Source organism: Cantharellus anzutake, assembly GCF_015039405.1.
Source record: "Cantharellus anzutake strain C23 chromosome Unknown EI90scaffold_152, whole genome shotgun sequence".
Classification (NCBI taxonomy): Eukaryota; Fungi; Basidiomycota; class Agaricomycetes; order Cantharellales; family Hydnaceae; genus Cantharellus; species Cantharellus anzutake.
In genome coordinates, this window is record NW_024067102.1 from 79178 (window position 1) to 92373 (window position 13196).

The following is a 13196-nucleotide window of genomic DNA, read 5'->3' on the forward strand; positions in this document are numbered from 1 at the left end:
CCACGATGCCTTAGACAAGGCCCGAGGGTAGGGCATTTGGCCTCAGCAACTCTAAAGGAGCGCTGTGCCCCCTAGTTGTCTCTTGGCCCTCATTTCGGACTTACTGGGGTTGCCTTGTTGGGGTCAGGACTTAGGGGTCGTGGTCACATCAATATTAGAGCTAAGGTACTATAATGTAGTATACAGGATATATATATGAAGGTAGAATGAATAGAAGCGGACCCAGGCTGAAGGCCGAAGGGTCTGGAAGCAGATAGGAACAAAGAGCGGGGTTGGCCACACAGCGGCCGGCAATGACCGAGGGTCAAAACAAACAATAACAGATAAATAAACGAAGGGGTGTAGGGCCGCGATAGCGGTGATGGTATCGTAGCGGAGTAGGCAATGTCACGGAGTCACACTAGGTTGGTGCCAGAGGCGGACTCGGGGAAGGGAGGTCGGTGTGGCTGTGGGGGAGTCAGCCAAGTGTAGGGGAGCCTAGGGGCAAGTGGGGGAGTGAGCAGGGGGCCCTCAAGGAGGATAGGGCTGAGGTCGGGGCTTGCGCTCACGCTTGCACAGCAGGAATAGGCTCGGGCAGCATCAGGACGGGCAGCTAACGGGCTGGGATGCATGGTCGTGACACTCCAGCTGAGCAGCAAGGGGAAATGAGAGAAGAAAGCTGGTCTTCCTGCTCGCTACTCAGGGTGTAATATACTGTAGCCCACACACACAGCTAATCTACGAGGCACTGTACATACCAACAATCAATGATCCAGGTTTGTCTGGCTGTGTTGGATCATGGATCATGGAACATGGATCATGGAATCTGGGTGATCATAGATCATGGAATCAGATCATGATGGTAAGTAGGCTGGAAGTGGCCGGAAGTGGGTGTACTCTGACATGGGCCCACTTTGCTCGCTTCATTGATCCTCAGCTGGACTCACATTTCCCAATACCTGAAGGACCACTAGTTGCATCTGAATCAGTGGGGGGAAGCGGTGAGCGAGGCGAAAATGACAGTGAGGGTGATGGGGATAAAAGTGAAGATGACACCGGCATCACCAATGATCATGTTGGACTGTCAACTGACATTGACCTGGCCTTCGAGGACGAAAATCTCACCTTTGAGATGCCAAACAATGGAATCGGTGACACCTTGATGCACAACAATGTGTTCCTATGGCGAGATCTCCTTCAGTACTGGGAGTTCAAGACTAGTGTGAAGGAAGGAGACATAGGTCAAACATTTGAAGTGATTAAGGTGAGCATAGTTGAAATTTAAGTTTAAGTTTATGCTGTACTAACCAAATCACAGTGGCTGTGTGTGTGGTTCTTCGGCATCGGGGCAAGCAACTATGGTCATGAGCTTTTACATCAAGCCCTTGACTTATGGTTCAATTTCACTGAGGCGACAAAGAAAGCAGTGTTTGACTGGTACATTCTAAATGTATCAGGGCTTCTTGGAGGGCAAAAGGAGAGAGACCTACTTCAGGAGCACCACAACCTTGCCATCAAGCGTGTACACAATGGGCGCTTGGCGAGATTTGATTCAAAATTCATCCATGAGGCCATCTCCTTGAATGTCATGCCACTTGGTCAACTAGCAAACACAATCAAGGAGCGGCTGGGTCTTCACCAAACCATTTCAAGCCAAACAGATGCTGAACTGACAGCAGACATCAACTTGCTGGGTCACTCATACTTAGTCCAGCAACACCATCTCTATCATCCAAACCGATCACAATCTTACTTGGCAATTGATGCACTCTCGCATGGCTATGCCAAACTTTGAGATAGTGCACTGAACAACTTTCTGGATAAGCATGTCATTTGACAGGTAAGTACCCAATCTAGAAATCTGTGCATGACTTTCTCTCCTGTGTACATGCCTGCTGTTCTAATTGTGTTGCCTCATCCATTAATAGCCCGTGCACCGACCTAACTCTCTTGCGCTTTGATCTCCCTTCCTCCCCCAGCTCAACAGTTGTCGTTCCCTCTCCACCTGTGTGCTCCTGCTCCTTGGAAGTTGTTGCTTCCAACAGCCCACCACTGTCTATTGCTGTACCAGCAACATCGCTTGTGTGAGGAGTCAAGAGCTTGCCTGGTATTAGCTTCCGCTTTGCTGTCTTCTTCTTTTTCTGTGCCTCTGCCTCCTGATGCCTAATGATGATTCCTTGTAATTCCATGTTCAATGCCTGAACCTTGGCCCATAGTTCATCTTTTTCGGCCTCAGACAAGGGAACAATTGATATCCAGCCATTGACCACAAAATTAAGCCGATCGCATGTGGACACTGTATGTAGCCATTCTGCAAGGCTGTGAATGTCACACTCTCCAACAATAAATTCAGGTGAGATATCATCAGGAGAGTCAAAACTAAATGGACACTTCCTCCAGATGTCATCCCTCCAATGCAGCAGCTCACCCCTTGCGCGCTCGTGAAGGTCCTTGGGTGGCTTGCAGAAATTCTCTCCTGGTAAGCGGCTGACCTGCTTGCCCCTTTTCGGTTTTCTTCTGGCAATGACTGCCATGTAGTCTCTAACAATTGCAAGGTGGGATTGGAGAGGCCCGGGGTCACACTGCTCACAGCAGTGTGTGACTTTCTTGAACTCATCACCAAAGTAATGGCATAGCACAATGCGGGGACATTCGCTGTGGTGAGGATTCAAGAACTCAACTAGTGCGGGCTGTGTCATGGCTTGGACCTTATCAGACCGCTTGATCTTTGCTGCTGTGAGGGCCTTTGCATTTGATGGGATATATGTCTTCAAATCCCGGTGCTCTGCAGGTATGACTTGGAGATCCTCACTTGCGTACACAACTAACACCCCACCACTGCCATCTCTACTTGCTCGCCCTGCCCATTGTGACAACTCTTCAATCGATTGGGGGAGATCGACGCAGACAACATTGGTAATGGTCATGTCAATCCCAACGTTAGCACTAACAGTGGCCACTATGTATCAAATGGTCCCTGCACGAAGGGCAGCAAGGACTGCTTGATGGTCACTGTCATCCATTTCTGCATGAAATGGAGATACCATTTTTGTTGCTGCTTTGCAACACTGGGTCACATCCATCCAAGGTAGTCCCTCTGCTAGTTCCACCACAAGCCACTGACAAAGTGTCATCACTTTTTCAATGGTATGGCACGCAAACAAGGTTGGGGTCAGATCAATCAGTGAATTGATAACTTGTGGAATGACCCAAGCAAGGTCCAGAAATGTCTTTCGGTGGAATTGAGAAGGAACCAAGCACAATATTTCAAGTCAGGGCGGTCAATCGGTAGTTTAATGTTATGGAACTGATTCTTCTTGAACGCTAGGATCCCCTGGACTTTGGTGTGGGAGTCCTCATGAAGTGAAGCTGACATCACAAGGAAAGTGATGCATGTGGGTAATCGCACGCGCAGTTCACATAGTTTCAAGTAGTCCTTTCGGAATGACAATCCCCATTGAAGTACAAGGTGGACTTCATCTATGAAGACAAACCCGAGCTTCTGTATGAAACATTCATTGTGGAATAGTTTGGCCACTGGTGGGCTCTGAAGCATCTCTGGGCCCATCCCAATCACATCCCATATTCCGTTGCTAATTTCCCTCCACAGATCCCATCCTTCTCTGGCAGCCATTGAGGCTAGGATGCTTGCACTCACTCCGATGAAGCGGACACCCTTCTGACGTGCCTTGAACTCCTAGAGTTCTATTTGGTCCATAAGTGCGGCATGATATTGAAGACAGATACTGACTTGGTCAATTATTAGTGACTCGGTTGGGTAGATGACAATGGCAATGTGATCCTTTCCTGCAACTTCGCGGGCAATAACCGGTGCTAGGGTGAGGATTGACTTCCCGCTTCCAGTCCTAGATGTAAGGAACACTTCCTGTCCTTTGAATAGGTCAAGGGAATGTGAAATTTGCCATGGTCGGGGCTCCTTAATTCCCAGCCATTCCGCCAATATTGCACCCATCCATTCTTCGGAGCAAGTCTCAAATTGTCTCAAACTCTGACGGAGCTCATCAAGCTTCTTGTCATACTCATTATGCTTGAGAGATGATGCATCATGGAGGATCAAAGCACTCATATGGCAAATTTTCGGCATGAGGAGAAATGAGAACCCGAGATGTCCTGACACATGATCTTTTGTATTGGATAACAAACTGGGAAATGGATACGAGAGACCCTTTACGAACCTTCACAACAATTCAATAAAAATCTGCATAGTGAACCCATCAAGTTAGTCCCAGACTATAGGTACCCAACTCCTAGCCCCTTCTTGGACCAGTGCCCATTGGCATAATAGCCTTGTAGGGGGCTACTGGGTCGCTTTCAGGGGACTTTTTTGTTGGAGTAACAACGACCCGTGACTTACCAACCAACACCACATGATCCCTCTTACATCCGTATTTGCCTCGTGATACAATGTATATAATTGTATATACTGTTTTCGCTCTACTTTCCCTTTCTCCTCAGTTCTTCATTTACGGAGACTGAGGTTAGTATCATTGCTTTTAGTTAGTTGTTACATTACTTACTCTGTACTCTTCTGTACTATAGCTCCCGCTTTAGGTTAGTACTAAACGTAGTAATTCAGTTCTTCATTTACGGAGACTGAGCTCCCGCTTTAGCCCTCCTATTATTTTTGGCCTCAGATTTTGAGGCCGATGTTCTTCCATAATAGGAAGGTAGTGGTTCCTCCAGTCAACCGCCACGGGACTTCCAAAGGGATGAATTGCACTCACCGTGAACTTGTGCAGCATCTACTCGAGTGATATCACCTGTTTCGCATCAAACCTTTCCGCCCCATCCTTCCATCTGCCTGTCATTGGTTGTGTCACTGAAGCAGAGGGTCATTGGTCACCTCGCCGCAGGAGGTGATGTTGCAATTTCAGTTCTCACCGCCGTTAATGCTGCCATCGGGGCTCCTTTACGATTTGCCGCTGGTGCCACACTCCTGATCCTCAGTGAGATCAATGTTAGTAATAATTTATACCGAGCCAGGAGCGGAAGTTAATAATATGCATTATATAGAAGTTTACGATGCGTCTAACGAAGCGGTTAAGCCGTGGATGGAAAATGTCACGAAGCTAAGCGAGTAAGTAGTCACTGCTCTTATTCAAGTCATTGCCGTCGTATAACATAGGTACTTTGTGGTGCGCAGCAGCGTATTCAAATCGAAATCGATCGATTGTGCAGAAAGATGGAAAGACAGTCAGGCACCCACAACCCCCCTCCCCCACACGAAGAACCCCAGCAGGATCGATGATTCAAGGAAAGATTTTAGCGTGGCCTTGGCATCCTTCAAGGTATTCATGTTTGATCCTCGTCGGTCATGTTGCTGCTCTGATCTCATTATCGTAACCATGTAGCCGCGGAATAACAAACAATCAAAATCAGTTAATTCATGGAGTAGTGAATTCTTCTGTTCCGAATGGATTCAGGTATCCCATTGTCGCCCATCACGATTCAACTCAGGCATGTCTGAAAGGCACTAGGACTGATCCGATCTGGCCTGGTGTCGTAACACGGTGGGTAGCGGGAATCGCGTATCACTGCAGAACGCCGTGGCCGGTGTTGACAAGACATCTATTGGACTCTCAATTGCAGAGGAGTGTGAAAGAAAAAGGATATTATCGTTAAACTTCTTTTTCAGAGCGGGCAAGCAGTCGCGGCCGGGTCATCTGTTTTAGCGGGCTTGATCTCTAGCAACGCACAAGCCAATATATCTCGACTGCCCCCGTTCACGAAGCAATTCCCAGAAACTAGTGGCTGGACCTCTCCGTCATCGTCTGGTCATCCTCCGATGGTCATCATTGATGTGTTAGATGAATGCGACACAGAAGCTTTCCCACGTCTTGCTATACTTCGAAATGTACCGCCTAACATCAAACCTCTTTGTCACTTTGAGACAGTTCGACCTCGTTGACCAATTCCTATCACCCAATCACCCTATTGATCGCCTCACTATCGACCATGCTAATGTCCATAACTACGCTATCTACATCCGTTCACAACTACGCGAACTGAAGGATGCACATCCTAGGTTGGAAGGTCAAATCGAGGACGAGGATAAATTGCATATTGGAGCGTGACTTGTTCATTTGGATCAGTAACGTCTTTCGCTACGTGAAAGTTGCCAGCAGCGATCCTGCCAGAACGCTAAAGAACCTTTTCAATCCCAGCATCGACCGATCGAAGGTCTCTGCTGAGGAAATGATGGGTGCGCTATATACGAGGATCTTAGAGAAGTGCGATTGGGAATACAACGATTTTGTGCATGACTACCTGATTGTGATGGGAGCAATCCTAATCGTACAATGGCCACTATCTGTTGCGGCATGGGATGTCATTCTATCACCGCTCTTGAAATCGTCCGTCCGCAGACAAATTGTGCATCAATCTTTTCGCAACTTTCTCATGGACCAAATTGGTCCACAACCCACCCTTCATCGGTTTGTAGTGGATGCTCGGAGGGAGAACGCCAGAGTGACTCTGCGCTGCATCGAAATCTTGAATGAAGAGCTTTTCATGGTGAAGGATTTAGGGCTGACTGAGGGCTTCTTCCTACACTTCAAACAGTTGCCCATTCCTCATGAGACGCTACCCGAACAGGTCCATTACGTGTGTCGCCACCTCATCTATCATCTCAGAAGCCACTGGAGGCACCCAATAGGCCTGTTGACATATTTCTCAATGTGCAAATAGTACACAGGGTGGAAGTCTGTGTGAGGATGGAAGGGTACATCAGCATATCATTGTTCCCTGAATGGGCCAAGGTACGAATCATGAGTGGCGTTCCTTATTCAGATCCATGTTCCTTTAATTGAGCGTTGATCGGACCTCCAAAGGTGTTATTCGCATGTTGGTCGAAGTGTTTAGCAACGTGAGCGGAGATCTTGGTTCTTTTCAAGATTTCAGGAGGCATATGAGTTGGCAAATGATTCGGTTGCGTTGTGCCGTCGAGGACTCAATGTCCTCATACGCCCTCAATTTGGCTCGGGGGCTCGAATCCCTCCCGGTACCACTCAACAATCTCGGGTGGCATTCCAGGGCGCTCGCAGCGATCGAGGAAATTGTAAAACTCTGGCGCAAGCTACTTGCTATCTGTCCAATCTCACACACCCGGATTTGGCTGGAATCTTTTTGCGTCCCTTGAAAAACTCGGACAGCATTCCAAGGCGCTTCCAGCGATTGAATAAAGTGTTAAGCTCTGGCGCAAGCTAGTTGCCGTCCACCTGACACGGTACACCCCAAGTTTGGCTCGAACGCTTGGGAATCTTTTTGCATCACTTGACAAACTTGGATGGCATTCCGGGACGCTCGTGATGATCGAGGAAAGTGTGAGACTCTGGTATGAACTAGTTGCCGTCCATCCGCCCCAGATTTGGCTCGAGCACTTGGGTTTCTTTTTGTATCATTTCACAATCTCGGACGGCATTCCGAGGCGCTCGCGGTGATCAAAGAAAGTGTCAAACCTTAGCTGCTATTCATCCGACATCGTATGCCCCAGATTGGCTCAGGCACTCGAGAGTCTAGATGTGTCACTCACCAACCCTGGACGACATTCTGAGGTGCTCCTCATGGATGAAGAAAGTGTCAAACTCTGCCATGAGCTAGTTGCTGTCTATCATACATCATGCATGCCAGATTTGGCTCGAGCACTCCGGTCTCGCTCGATAATATCGGACGCCATTTCGAGGCACCCCTTGTAAATGACGAAAGGCTCAGACCCTTGTGCCAGCAGCTGCCATTCATCTAATATCATTCACTCTGGATTTGACGTGATCACTCTGCAGCCTCGCCAGCTCATGAAAAGCCGCCACCATGCCACACCCCTGCGTTTCACTGAAGAATCTGTTTCTATCAGTCGTTTGCTACGTACTACTCACCCACCATTGTGTGTGTTTGATGTGGCCTTGGGACTGCAGACTCAGTCCATTTTCATGCTTTGGGCGCTGTACGGACGTAGTCATCACGCTATCATTCCTAATTCCCCTATGTTTATGCGCATGAGTCTTGACTATCACATTCCTGCATCGCCCATGCACCGCATTGTCTCGGAAGACACAAGATGCGAACATCTGTAGCACCCATACGACAATTGTTGGCATCAATCCTACGCAAGCCTCCAGTGCGTCATGTGAATCACGAAGCATATTCACAATCTTCCCCAAGTTCAAACACAAGCCCACGAGATCGAACTTCGCTTCATCATGTCATATCCCCACCAGTCTTCCTCGTGATGTGCAGAAACATACTCGATCAACCAGAGAACCCGGAATCATTCACCGCATTGGGTGCAACAGGTGATTCTGTCCCGCCAAGGATTGTCAGGGCGGCAGGTTCAGACAGGATAAATATATTTGTGGACAGAGAACTGGATGGCCTAGTCGCTAGTCGTGGCGTGAGGTTAACACGAGGCAGAATAGGAGGGATTGGGTAACACACCTGCTCCGGATTCCCGGTGATCCAGCTCGGTGAAACCCGTCAAAGCCCCCCCATCCCAAAACGCTCTATTGTATGACATGTTACGTCAATATCTATCACCCTCAAAGCTTCTTTCATTATTTTCCAAGTCCGAAACCTCGCGGAACATAATCACTTCCTCCTCGATAGGATCCTGCCGCATCTCGTCTCTTCCACGGAGATCCCCAGGTATGTCGGCTCGATCCCAATCACCACGGCTCAAAACAACTCCTGCATATGTTGGTCCACCGTTGATTAAAATTTCTTCGACGCGCAATTGTAGAACATTCGAGTGTTCACACCACTTGGGAATGGCTTGCATTGCAAAGAAAAGTTTTCCAATCCGCTCCTGTCTTGCGCATGTCCGGTGACATGCAGATGTGGGCCGCAGGCTGCACAATTTCTCAGTAGTTAATTAGGCCTAAATTAGCAGCCATGCTCAGGCGCCTTGGATCAAATGATAGGCTCTGATGAATCAGAGACTGAACGGATGCATGCAGGAGTACCATGTCAGGACTTACGCGACGTTCACTTGAATGACCACTTCTTCTCGTGCCGGAATCTGCATAAAACAGCCATGACCAGGGTCAGCGAATCGAATTAATTCACGAGTGTGCAAAAGGGTAGATCCCTCCAACGATGATTTATATTATATTACCTTCAGGATCGCCAGAACCAACTGTCTCCCTCTGATAGGCAGGATCCCAGCCTCTACTAAAGTAGATCCCTCTGAGCAACTGCTCCCTTCTTACGTTCTCCCTCCGCGCGTGTCGAGATGTTCCGAGTCCTCGTCCACCTTTTCATCATCGATGAAATCCTGATCGGACGAAGTAGTTGTGGAAAATTGTGCATGTGATGGTAGTAGATCGAAAGCGTAATCGATCTCATTGGACTTTGATTGAACTTGACGAACTTAAACCCCTTCGCAGTCCGGCTTTGGAGTTGATATATCGCGTGTTCTGCGAAATAAAAACCCGAAAATAAAGTAAGAAATGACCGTCCTCCTTCGTCCCAGATACTCCATTGACAAGTCGCTTTATCGATATTCCCGTCGCCACTGTGCACACGGCCTCGAAAGGTGTAAAAGCCATGTTTATCGGAACGAGACGGGATGATCCTCATGGAGGTAAGTGGCGATCTTAATTAGCAAAAAAATTGTTTCTAAAATCAAGTCCCTTTTTCGCTCTCGTTGGCTTTGCCTCCGCCTTCGCGTTCCTATCTTTTCGTGATAACTCGCACTTTTGGCATGACCAACCGCCCATCCATGTTATTTTTGGCGAACGCATTCCCAGCTGAGCTGAGTTTCGTGACTCCCACGGATCTAGGTTGGCCAGCGCCTCATCCTATCATCAATTGGTATCATGATGTTTGGGCGTTCCTTCAGTATCATATTGCTCATTGTACGACCTTGGGTACGTGTCGAATCCACTTTGAACTCGTACACAATGGGTTATTCATTTGTCACACTCGATCAATTGGCTTGGATTAGGTATACATCATTAGGTTTGGTATAGACGTATCGGAATCTTGTACCGCCAGCGTTGGGAATAATATTGACATTCCTGCCCTCCAGTTCCAAACCGCGCGCGGCCACCCCTGTGAATCAAACTCGGCGAGCTTGGCATTTCTTCCTTGCGTTCTCTCAATTTCGTTTTCACTGCATCAGAAACCATCTCCCTCATCTCCGCCCGAGCGCATTTCGAATAAGGGAAGGTGCCTTGAAAGGAAGGCATCTGTTGGTGGATCCTTCCCTTCTTCCACTCTTGTCCCTCATGTCAACTGTGAAGAGACACATGCATGCCGTCGTCGCCGCAGGGGTTGTTTTTGCTGCATTCTTTTGCTTACCGCGACGCTGAGACTGCCGCAAGCCTCATCTTCTGTTGTCACGCTTCTCCCTCAAGATAGTACTGTCATCGACAAGGTGGCTTGCCCAGCAAAAGATGTAGCATTCTACACCAATTTGACAGGGAGGGATCACTATTTAGACAAAGTCTACGTCTTTGCGTGCGTGTGTGACTTGAATATTGTTATCGAAAACGTGATGTGTCAACTCCAAAGTCGGACTGCAGAGCACGTCAAGCGAGCATCAGTTCAACGACCAAAAGTCCAAACGAAATCACGCTTTCAATCTACTATCATCACATTTTTTCCGGACTTCATCTGAGAATGGCCGTTCAGAATTCCATAGGTAACGAAAAAGTGGATAAAATTCTAGAGAGTCACAGATGCATATTATGTACAACTATGAGAAGGAACAGGAACGTCTCAGCACTCAGCATGGAGAAAGGACATGAGAAGGGAGGAGCCGCTCAGAGGACGGACTGCAAGCCACGCGATCCCAAACTCGTGGGAGGAAAATGAAGAACTCTACACTTTCGCACACTCATGCATCGACTCGCTCACTCGCTCACGTCGGTCAGTGCTGTTCTGTGCAGATCTCGACACGAAAGGAAGTGAACCCATGCCTTGGCCGTGTAAGTTCTGACATAGTATACTGCAATTCCTGCATCCATTCACTCTGATTCATGATTGCCATCCAGAGCCCATCATTTAATCCACCGGAGGCGCCTAGCACAGTTACTAACGTAGTCGTGATTCGGAGTATAATGAATCATCGAGCAAGAGACTGTGTTGCCTGCCAACATCTGCATTTTAGCGGACGAGCACAAGCTAGGAGCTGATGGGAGAACTTTTCCTTGCAACGCAAGTCATTCCCGAAGTGTATGAATACTTGACCATGAATACTCCACAATTGCGTCTCGAAGCAATAATCAGCAGTGTAATCAAGAACACAAGATATGCGGAGGTGTTTTGGATCGTGGCGGTTGTGATCGAAAAAAGGTGATTGTTGGTCCTCATCGAAGAGATTAGACATAGCGGGCTCCTTCCGGGGCCGGGGGAAACAAATGAGGTCTCGGACTTAAGTAATCGGTGATAGATATGGCACGACGAATAAAGTCCCACAGCTGAACCCGTGGGGGATTCTTAAATTAGATGATGGCATGGTGGATGGTTGCAGTTTTGCAAAGTGATTCGTTTTGAGCTACGATCATGATCCATGATGAGGAGACTAACCAGCGAGACGCCTGACTAGACTCATTGATTCCATTTCCAATGGTTCCAGGTCGAGATGAAATTAGCAATACAACTAGATCCAGAGAAGTCGATCGCTCGGGTGTGGCTTGACGGGTTTCGCCGAGCTGGATCCGGATGTCATCACGGGAATCCGGAGCAATGAGGTAATGTCAAATGTGGAATCCCGGTGGTGCCAAACTCTGACAAACATCTAGCATGCTCGCGGGTGCAGTGGCACATGAATACTATTCATTGCTATATTGGGTTGCCGCCTTCAAAACTGCCGCAACGCCAATAGAGGCTGGTAACCTGCCTAGACGTTGAAACACCCTAAACCAGAAAGATACCACGTCTCATCTTCACCTTGCCAAGTAATATTTTTAAGACAAAATCTTACTGCTTTCCTTCACCCAACGCTGTCCATCCGCAATCATGACTCGGGTGCGTGTGTGTGCCTCACCTTTCTTTTTTTTCTCAGAAGGCCTGATGAAGATTCCATTACGATACGCCGGGTTGAATACTCCTGTGATTGACTCTTGCAGAAGGGGGGCATCGCTAGATCCAGTGAGTTGTGAAACATTTATACCCAGTCCTGCGGTGGCGTTACAATATGATCTTACGATCGTTAGCCATCGATTTTACGGCCCTGTGCGCTTTCACACCACCCTCCCACCCAATCGCTGCTCCTCACTCATATGGCTGCCAAAAGACGAACTTGATACGCTTCGCCGTGATGACCGATCGAATCCTCATCATTCCATCATCATCCTTTTCTCATCACGCCGAACTCTAATGTTACTTCGCTCGGTGCCACCTCACTGAAATGGCCTATACTGAACTAGTCGGAGGCGAAGACGCCGGAATCAGAGCACGTCGACGTCATGGGCTGTTGGTCAACATGTTATGGATATCTCCAACTCTTCTAATTACCTGTGCGCAAATTCAGGAAACAAGACATGCCCAAGCAAATGAAGCAACTTTACGGATGTCCCGTCCACCGGTAAGTTCGCTGGATGTGGATCCGCAACGATCAAATCCCTTTCATACAATCACCTCACGCAGACTCATTCAAGCCTCCCGGGGGTTTCCCCGGACATCTCTATCTAGTGCGTAATCTGGGCTTCGGTAATGCGATGATTAATGGGAATGTTGTTTTTAGGTCTTACGTGTTCACAAGGCGCGCTAGAGGATGAGAAGCGCATCGCATGATTCACGTCGAGGCACTAAAATCATGAACTTTTTACGAGAGGTCGGTCCATTTGGCATTTGAATGAACGTCACAAACTTCGTTTTCTTAGCATTGCTTCCATAACAGCATCTCATCCGTATGACCTACATTTTCTATGCAGGGTTGGCGTTTGTGGAGGTTTTGATTGGAGTCCTGGATGACGAAACGTGGCGCGACATGAACACCTCAACAAGCCATTACTTGAAGCCGCTAGGAGGTACATCCGGAGGCTACTTGGCTCGCCGGGAGGAGGCGCAACAATACATGAACTGTCGTTCGCTTCAAGGAACTTAGGTTTCACGTAACTACTCTCTACCTAGTTCATTGCGGTTCACATTCGCTGTCAAGACTCTAAGTCATGGTGTGGAGACCGTCCAACCGACGAGTGCCTTGCTCCCCCACCAGCGCGTACCATAGACGTGTTCAAAGGAGCTGCTGACGAAGA

At 48.2% G+C, this 13196-nt stretch overlaps 1 protein-coding gene across 1 annotated transcript; it reads right to left on the reverse strand.

Moving 5' to 3' along the window:
• Positions 1 to 8244: 8244 nt before the first annotated feature.
• EI90DRAFT_3022376 (uncharacterized protein) lies at positions 8245 to 9016 on the reverse strand (the record flags this gene model as incomplete). Its single annotated transcript, XM_039057765.1, has 4 exons — positions 8245 to 8368; positions 8431 to 8495; positions 8585 to 8840; positions 8970 to 9016. The coding sequence occupies 4 exons, from the start codon at positions 9014 to 9016 to the stop codon at positions 8245 to 8247; spliced, it is 492 nt and encodes a 163-aa protein (XP_038908575.1).
• Between the last annotated feature and the right edge of the window lie 4180 nt (positions 9017 to 13196).